Source organism: Pocillopora verrucosa, chromosome 3 (assembly GCF_036669915.1).
Source record: "Pocillopora verrucosa isolate sample1 chromosome 3, ASM3666991v2, whole genome shotgun sequence".
Classification (NCBI taxonomy): Eukaryota; Metazoa; Cnidaria; class Anthozoa; order Scleractinia; family Pocilloporidae; genus Pocillopora; species Pocillopora verrucosa.
The window spans coordinates 28927953-28937630 of NC_089314.1; the positions used below are offsets into that span (position 1 = coordinate 28927953).

Below are 9678 nucleotides of genomic sequence, written 5' to 3' on the forward strand. Positions count from 1 at the left end.
TCCCTCATGTTCGTAGTTTCAGCTTTTTGAAATATTGAGCAGGATAACTAATTGCAAAAATTTGGTCGGTCGTCTACAGACGCGCCAAGGAGGCAGCTCCGAATCAATCCAAAGCAGCTCTGTGATTAACTTTTTAGCTTTAACAGTCGAACACCTTTCCAAACCGTAAGGTACTGTTACTGTCCTAAAAAAGAGAATAGATTGTCTTAGAACTAAAGCAAAACTAACCTTGGTAAAAAATTCGTTCAATTTCTTATTAATTGCACGCTGCTCCCAGAGTTCCGCGCGGCGTAATGAATAGTTTCGCCAATTTCTTAATTAATAATTTACATGGAAACATTACTCAGTTCTGATTGGTTAAGATGAATGCAGTTTTCAGGTAATTCAGTGCAGAAGAGGGTTAACTAGGTGCAAAGAAAGTAACAATTCTGATCGGTCAATAATCAAAGAAAGTCACAGATAGCCAATCAAATGCGAGCCTTGGATGTCGCAACAAAATTTGAAAATTTGCGAGCGAAACAATGGCCGGCGTTTTAAGTTGGTTTTCTTTCGCCACTACAGCTGAAAAACAGCTCAAATGACGAAAACACTGTCAAAAGCACTGCTTTTTGGTTGTCGGTTTGGAAAAAGTGGTGTTTAGAGAAGGGAATTGCCAAGGAAATCGAAAATTACGAGCCGACCCAGCTTAACACTTTGCTCGAGCAATCCAACGCCGAAATTAAAAACAAACATGGTTAAACCTCGAAAACGACGATTCCATTTTATCGAAAGTGCTTCGGAAATAGACTGAACAATTCCTTGTTCATATTTCATCACGCTATTTTGTATAGGTAATCACATGAATTTTCTCGTGCAATTTGGAATAAACAAGCAATTGTTAATGTTCTCAAAGACCACAAATTGTTTTAACACATTTTGTTAGTCTTTAAAAAAATTTATATTACTCGAGCTTATTTATTCCAAATTGCACTCGAAATCATGTGATTACCTATACAAAATAGCGTGATGAAATATGCAAAGGTCTCAGAGGGACTGATGTTTGCCTGAATGAAATAAAAAAGTAACCTCATAATTTCCTTATTGTGCCAGCAGATTTACATCTTGATCGCCCATAATGCTTTTTTTCTGAACAAAACCTTTAAGCTGTCACAAAAGTAGCGGCGACCGTCAAGAAAGGACAACGAAAAGGTAAAACTGCCCTTTTGCGAAGGCTCGTTGAAAGACAGCCTCGTACTTAAACAAGGAGAACATTGAGTTAAGCTGAAACTCTTTCTTCGCCGGAAATTTAAGTATATCTATGTCATAATGATGAGAAGTAAGAGAACTTTGATCGTCCTTGAAAGTGTATCATATATTGCTACTTGTCACGGTCTAATGGGGTCGCAGCCAGTAAACGCGAACCCAGTCACCTGCTTTAGACCGCTGTCCATCTGTACAGCTGAGAACATTTTATATATCACTTGGGAAAGAGAGCGAGCAAATATTTGGTGGGTAGCAATAAAGTTTTGATTTCAAAGCTGACAAGCGTAATGTACATTTTCTCTAATATATTTTTACAGAGGAATACTTTTTTCTTGCTGAAGCATAGCTCCTATCTAAATACTAATTTATCTCATAAAAGATGCAAACTTGCATATATTACACTCTACATTTAAAAAAAATTATAATAAACGTTTTTTAGTTAACGTTGACTAAAAAAAGACAGTAACACCAGCCATTTATTTCATGTCACCTTAGCCTCATAAAATACTAAAATACTCGTGAAATTCTTAGGGAAACTGATTAATGCTGAATCCAAATTTCAAAATGCCACGAATTTCTGCTTATTTTCATTTTTTTTTTATTGAAACACCTGTTTTTTCACCTGTACAAATTGGATACAGTGTTCAAAACAACTCAGAATTCTTCTTATTAAAGGCAGAAGCTTCTTTTTCAAAGAAATCAGAGCGAACTGGCATAAAGCTAGGAAGTTCTGGTAGAGTTTGAGTGAGGTAAAATTCTCACTTTCGTGATGTCTGCACGGCCACCAGTAGCTGTGTTACTTGGGGTACTTTTCGTGCTGGGTAAGCTTATTGAAATGTGATTTCTCAACACTGTACGAAGTCAAGATATGATTCAGGGCACGTAAGAAGAAACGGCAGCACTGCTCCCAATTCTTTTCACGAACAAAAGTTACGACTTTTCATCAGTGAAGAATGCACATATAGATATGTTTGGGAAAGGCGAAGAAAAGCGTTGTAAAACAGAAAAGCTGCCAACTAATTTTTTTTCATGAAAGCTACTAGATTTTTGGATGCCTTGTTTGCTCCTAAAAGTCATGCAGTATTTGCTTGAATATTACGAAAGGAATCTTATCTAATGGAACCCCGAGTAAGATTTGAGAAAAAGATCTTGGCAGCCTTACACATCATAGCTCTTTTTGTTTGTCTGTTACTCAAGTCCGCTCATCATATACCTTGCGCATCAATGTTTAATGCTATCATTCTTTTTCAGGAGCACTGCCCAAAGTTGAAGGTAATCTAATGGCGTTTTAAGTATCTGGCTGATCCATGAAAATATTTATTGTCGTACGACACACGTTGAGCACCACCTTCTTACTTGAAACAAAATGAATGGAGTGGACACTCAACTCTGCCAGATGTCCTTAAAGAGATGCTGCGTTCAGTGCCTTACTTACATACCAAACAGCCAAAAAAATAAAAAAATAAAAGATCTGAGATATAAATTGATAAATTCAGCTTCTTACTTGAGGGGAACGACGGCCTGCGATCTCACGAGACACGTTTGTGTTATGCCAGGCCACACAGTGGCAACCATAGCATTTGGCTTTAGTATAAGATAGCAGGCAGTGAAAAGTCACATCTTTAGTTCGATACTGAGTACCTTCTGTGGATAAAAAAAGCAAATCAGGTAGGTCTAAATTTGAATCAGCTTCAAACAAACCGATTTTGTTTGAAGCTGATTGCCAATAGGTATTACTCTTTGTTTTCCTTCTATAAAGGCTCTTACGAACAGGAGGCCTTAGAAGCACATAACAATTATCGCAGGATCCATGACGCCCCACCAATGAGGCTGGACTCTAATATGAACCAGCAGGCAGCAGCCTATGCCCAGCGGTTAGCACGCATGGGTACACTGCAGCACTCGAGTTCTAGTGAGAGACCAGGCCAGGGTGAGAATCTCGCCATGGCTTGTCGGTCTGGAGGCCTGTCCGCGAAAAGAGCTGTTGATATGTGGTGAGTACTGAAAAAGAACATTTCACTCACAACTTGTTTCAAGGGAAAACAATGCCTTTGTTGCTCTTGCTGTTTTTAATAACTGAGTAATCCCATGTCAGGTATCAATTTTATCAGTGTAAAAAAAGTGCTGTCACGGTTAACATAACACATGATTTGACGTGTGAGTCATATAATAGCGATTCCTCGAGCAAGTTCTACAATTTCACTGCTAAAGTTCAGTTCATTCCGAACGTCCCTCTTTCTTAAGCTTCTAACCTTTCCTACTCGTTTCTTTCTTTCCTCTTTCTACCAAAGGTATAAAGAGGTTTGCCAATACAATTTTAACAATCCTGGATTTGGATATGGCACAGGGCACTTCACGCAGGTAGTTTGGCGAAAAAGCGTAAAATTAGGAATGGGCTCCGCCACGTCCGGAAGATGCACCTATGTTGTAGGCCGATACAGCCCTGCGGGGAATATGATGAGGGACTTCAGGGACAATGTTGCGAAGGGAAGTTTTGAAAAGAGTAGTTATTGTAACGGGGGTGGTGGAGGCGGCGGAGTCGGCGGCGGCGGCGGCGGTGGTGGTGGCGGTGGCGGCGGCGGCGGTGGTGGTGGTGGGTGGCGTCCAGGGGGAGGTGGAGGTGGAGGAGGGTGGAGACCTGTTGGAGGCGGGGGTGGTGGTGGAGGTGGCTGGAGACCTGTCGGTGGAGGTGGAGGAGGAGGAGGAGGCTGGAAACCTGTGGGCGGAGGAGGAGGAGGTGGAGGCTGGAAACCAGTTGGGAACGGATGGGGCCGGAGGCGCCGCTGACCATCCGAGTAATTTGTCTTTTGTTCCCGTTGAGCGAGCAAATAAACCAGATATTACATGATTTGTTTTTTGAAGTGTACTGTTTCATAGCGGTATTTTTCTTGATCTTACACCTTTCAACTTTGTCCCAAAGCACTCAACGGTTACTGATTTAAGTACCTTCCGCCAGCTTTTACCTTCAATTTAAGATTTTTACATCATATATTGTTTTCAAAGAACACTAGTAGGAGCTATAAATGATCTCATAAGTTTTCCAATCCCTTTTCATCACCATAAGGAGCTTACTAGGAGCTCAGCGTTAGATTATACACGTGTACGCGCTGACCTCAGCAGAATCTCTACGACAAGTTATTCCTGAGGTATCGTCAAAAGCAAAATGTATGTAGCATGGAAAATAATCAGTGTGACATGCCAAACGAACAATTATTATCAACTAGAAGGGTAGTAGGTATGGTTTATATGAGAAGTCATTGGAAGGTCAGAATGATCTCTCTCTCAAGGAAAAGTAAATGAAAAGCTTTACGGGTCAAGTGTTTTATAGCTATTAGACTTCAGGGGATTTTTTAGGGAGTACTAACATAAGTAACACGTGCAAGCTGTATTTTCTAGAAGGACATTGCCTAAAATGGTGCAACAGTTCACTCAGATAAAGTGTAATTCAATTATAATACTTTCAATTTGAATTTATATTTATTTATTATTTCTATTTTGATTCATTCTAAATCAACATTTCCACTTTAGGTTTTTTTTTTTAATAACTCGAAGATTTATAAATATTTCATGGGTGGCAAATTATGAAAATATTTCGTCTTAACCACTTGACTTATTTTGATCTAAATTATACCATTTTTGACTGACTTTCCTATCTAAACACCCGCTGTTGCACCTGTACAAACGTCAATTATAAGCTAACACGACCCCGCCTTATTCATAAAGGCACGAGAAATATTGAGAAGAAAACAGTGGGTACTCTGAACTCGGTGTTCTGAAGAAGTTTGAGAGGGGATTTTTCATTCCTCTCTCGCAATGTCTCAAAAAACATCTTTTGTTGTGTTGCTGAGGACACTGTGCATGTTAGGTAAGGCCCTGGGGTAATGTAAAATACCTTCATAGGAAAGCTAAGTATCCTGAATAATTTGTAGCGTGAGAGCATTTTATGTTCATCCCGGCCGAGAAACAAATGAGTTTTCGTTTGCACAGACAGAAAAAGGGGAAAAAAGCGTAGAAAAAGAGAAAGCCGGAAAGTTACTTGATGATAACGCTAAGGAACTTACGATAACACGTCCTTCTGCCTTTATATATTGCCAGTGGTTGAATTTTTTTCACGTAATCGCCCTATTCCGAGGGCAATCATTTATTGATATCAAAAGAATTCTGCAAACCTATCCGAAGTCTCGAAGTGCAGAGGAGAGTTGAGAAACTTCAAAAATAAATCTGAATTAATCCTTAATTGCTTAGGAAATTATTGCGAGTAAATGTTTTTATATGATGTGAAAAATATTGTGTAAAGAAAAAATTCCTAAGTCGTACCTTTCAGAACAGCGTTTCGAAAACTTCTTCAATTAAATAATAGTGCTAAAAACCAAAAGTATGATAAAAAAAAAGTAATTGGAATTTTGAATCAAAGGTACAATGCTTTTTGAGAAACACAAGTATATTTATCTAACAAATTTTCCTTCAACTTTAAAAATAGAACTCGGCGGAGTAGGACACTCTCTCAGACTTTGAAAATATCCTTGAAAAGAGACTTTATTAAGTCATCTCGTCCTCGATGAGTTTTTATTTGACAAGTCTTTGCTGGCTTCACGGTCAGGTTCTTGAACCAGTCGAGGGAAACTTGTGACATGTTGCAATTCACGTTTTTGGTACCAGTTGCATTAGCACACATGTAGCTACTTTTCCGATCCTTCTTCTAAAAATGCTTGATGTACCTTTAAGATCCTTGTCGTTTAATACCCGGCCGATTGAAAGGCTTTTTCTCTACCGCTTATTCAGGAGGGTATTTGCATCATTTGTTCTCAATAAAGTTTTTTAGGCAAAATTAACACCGATTTTTTTTTTCTTAAAGCCTGGAGGCATTTCCAAATAGTTTTTCATTTGTCTGAAGCTCTCGTCATTTTGAGAGAAGTTTATTAAAACACTAGTATAAAGCTGCTTTTACAAATAAAAAAGGCAGTTTTTATCAGCCAATCGATATTCAGTTGAATGGCAGTTGATTTTGATTCAAAAGTTGCACTCGAAGTGGAACACGTAAACGCTTTTGGAGATGCTCAAGGACATATAATTTGACACAGTTTTCATTATCAAGGCGAGGGGAAGAAAATTTGGGTGACACAACGTGAGTTCACTGATCATCAAATTCTCATAATTGCCAATTTCCTTCTCGTCTCTGGAGATCTCTTTATATCTTTTATCATTTTTTTTAGGGAGGCTGCTTTATGTTGAAGGTAAGTAGCAAAAAGTTCCTTAGATGCTTCATTGATTAGTTTAATTATTTAGAATTGTGTATTTTTTCCTGTATGAAGTCTGTGCGGAATGTGAAGGAAACGCTCGACGGAAAAAAAGTAGTTTCAGGTTCGTTTTCAGAGTTCTGAAAAAGAGATCCCTTGCTGACTATTATTAACGTTCATACTCTCACAACTATGGAAGCTCACCAGATGTCATCAATGACTTAAAATATAGAAATACGTGATGATTCTTTATGAATTCTGTCTAAAGAAACCTATCCCTAAAGTAAAACCATGCACTTTACGAAATGGACATTTTACCTGACCAAATGATTAAAAAAGCGAAAGAATAGATTCATTCATGAACACTCACTACTATTTTTTAAACTCTTTGATAAAGGATAATGCATTTGTCTCAGTTCCATAATGTTGCACTCACTTCATGATTTAATTGCTTGTTCCCTTGATAGGACTACGTCATTTGGTCCTCACTACAAGTTGCTGTAACTTTGGTGGATAAGTAGGTAAGAATTCTAACAAAATACCTTTTTTTAAAATCAATCTAGGATCGTTTGAGCAGGAAGCTTTACAAGCACATAACAATTATCGTTCGATCCATGACGCTCCACCAATGACGCTGGACTCAAGTATGAGCCAGAGTGCAGCAGCCTATGCCCAGCGGTTAGCGCGCATGGGCACTCTGCAACACTCGAGTTCAAGTGAGAGGCCGGGCCAGGGGGAGAATCTCGCCATGGCATGTGGGTCTGGAGGCTTGTCCGCAAAAAAGGCTGTTGATATGTGGTGAGTGCTGAAAAGGCATAAAAGAGCATTTTACCAACAGCTTGTTTTCAGTGCCTCTGTAAAAAAACGTGCTGTTGTGAATCGCGTAACACGCATTTCCTACGCGCGAGTAATAAACTAATGATTCTACATTAAGCTCTATAGTATGCATTCTATATTAAAAACCTTGAGAAAGTTTACGAATGAAAAGATGCAAAGCCGTTCAGTATTCGGTCAGTCAAGTTGGCTCGAAATCGCCTCAATTATTTCCGTGAACGAAAAGAAATTGTGCACAGTCTCTAAGATGCGTTGCTCATAGTGACGTTTTTTTTCTGATTTTCCAGGCTATTTTGTTTAATAATTTCTTAAGCTACCTTTGCTGTGCTCAGAATTTATTTTCTCCAATTTATAGCTCCTTATCATGTCACTTATTTCTTAGTTTAATAAATACATTGCTAAAACGAACTTTACCTTCAATTATTAACATGGCCGAGAAAAGGTTTTGTGTCTAAATATTTTCCAATAGAAGATGATATTCAAAGGTCCTTCTTTCTTTCAATTAGTTCCTCACTCCTTCTTTTCAACCATAGGTACGAAGAAGTTTGCATGTACAACTTTAACAATCCCGGATATGCGTCTGGCACAGGGCACTTCACACAGTTAGTTTGGAAAGGAAGTGACAAACTGGGAATGGGACACGCCACGTCCGGGCAATGCACCTACGTTGTAGGACGGTATAAACCAGCTGGGAATATGAGGGGTGACTACGAGAATAATGTTATGAAGGGAAGTTTTAGTAAAGAGGAATATTGTAATAAGGGAGAGGGAGGTGGTGGCTTGGGACCTGGAGGTGGAGGTGGTGGGTGGGGAGGTGGCGGTGGTGGTGTGGGCGGAGGCGGTTGGGAAGGTGGAGGCGGGTGTGGAGGTGGAGGTTGGAAACCCGGAGGTGGGTGTGGAGGTGGAGGCTGGAGACCTGGTGGTGGAGGCGGGGGTGGAGGCTGGAGACCTGGTGGCGGAGGCGGAGGTGGAGGTTGGGGACCCGGTGGAGGTGGTTGGAGACCCAGTGGTGGAGGTGGAGGTGGAGGTGGAGGTGGAGGCTGGAGACCCAGTGGTGGAGGCGGAGGCTGGAGACCCGGTGGTGGAGGCGGAGGCGGAGGCTGGAGACCTGTAGGTGGAGGCGGTGGTGGAGGCGGTGGTGGAGGCTGGAGACCCAGTGGTGGAGGTGGTGGTGGAGGTTGGAGACCTGGTGTTGGAGGTGGTGGTGGGGCTTGGAGACCTGGTGGTGGAGGTGGTGGTGGAGGTGGTGGTGGAGGCTGGAGACCTGTAGGTGGAGGTGGTGGTGGTGGTGGTGGTGGTGGAGGCTGGGGACCTGTAGGTGGGGGTGGCGGTGGGGACTGGAGACGTTGAGGTGGTGGATGAGGTCGGTGCTGCTGTCAACTACTGATTGAAGTATTTCTGAATAAAAATAAATATCCACTTAAAAGTTGTATGAGATTGAATTCAAAATTTTGAATTAAAAGATATTTGTTTCCCCTGAGCAATACCAACGAAATGCGCAATTTATGTTTGTTAAAGTTATTCGATCGCGGTAAGGAGACCATTCTTATTTAGGTCAGTGAGGAAGCTGTGGGAGGTAATAGAAGAGATCGAAAGTGAAGAGAATCTCTTGCTTACTGAGAATTTGACTTTCCTATCGATTTTTCTCCACTCCAAGTGCTCAACCGAGGAAACGTTTCTCCTCCATCAGTCTCTAGTTTTGTTATGATGCGCTAGTCTTCTACAATGGTTTAAGTGGTTTCGTATTTTCTTAAATTGGTCAAGTCGATGACCACGCTTTGTCGGTCAAAAATGCAATGGTTGTGCTCCTCTTTTTCTTTCACAAGATGATTTGGTTTTATCAACTGAGCTGATGATGTAAATTGGTCACCGTAAAGAATCCAAAGCTGACGTTTCGAGCGTTCACCTTTCGTCACAATCTCCTTCTAAATTACTGAGCGAGACAGAATTTCAACCTGTATCGTTCCAGTTGAAAGTCTCTTTCGTAGTTGAAGCTTTAATGAGATGCCCCATAAAGCCTCACAAAAGCAAGGTGTAGGTCCGTTCAAAGAGAAGAGAGAATAGCAAATGCTAGGATTGTGGCATTTTATAAACTTTTGGGACAGCCACATTGGAGCTTGCCAAGACCATGACAACAATCACAACAACATCACGCTCATCGGGGGGTTATTGAAGCAGCCCTCATATATCATCACTCAAAAAACAAAGACGTGTCAACCAATAGGCTGATTTGAAGGATAATTATGAAACAAGGATTTTCAACCGGCAGATCTTTCAGCCAGATATTTTTAGGCGTGTTACAGTCCACTATCACTTAACATGTACAGAAATCTTTTTTTTATCGTGGGATCATCCCACGTCCCCT

The 9678-nt window shown here is 40.6% G+C and overlaps 1 protein-coding gene across 1 annotated transcript; it reads left to right on the forward strand.

Moving 5' to 3' along the window:
• The first annotated feature begins 1913 nt into the window (after positions 1 to 1913).
• Positions 1914 to 8663, forward strand: LOC131798158 (shematrin-like protein 2). Its single transcript, XM_066163635.1, has 8 exons — positions 1914 to 2063; positions 2494 to 2514; positions 3002 to 3236; positions 3534 to 3996; positions 5032 to 5107; positions 6456 to 6476; positions 7043 to 7277; positions 7847 to 8663. The coding sequence occupies exons 1-8, from the start codon at positions 2012 to 2014 to the stop codon at positions 8661 to 8663; spliced, it is 1920 nt and encodes a 639-aa protein (XP_066019732.1). The 5' UTR covers positions 1914 to 2011.
• Positions 8664 to 9678: the final 1015 nt, after the last annotated feature.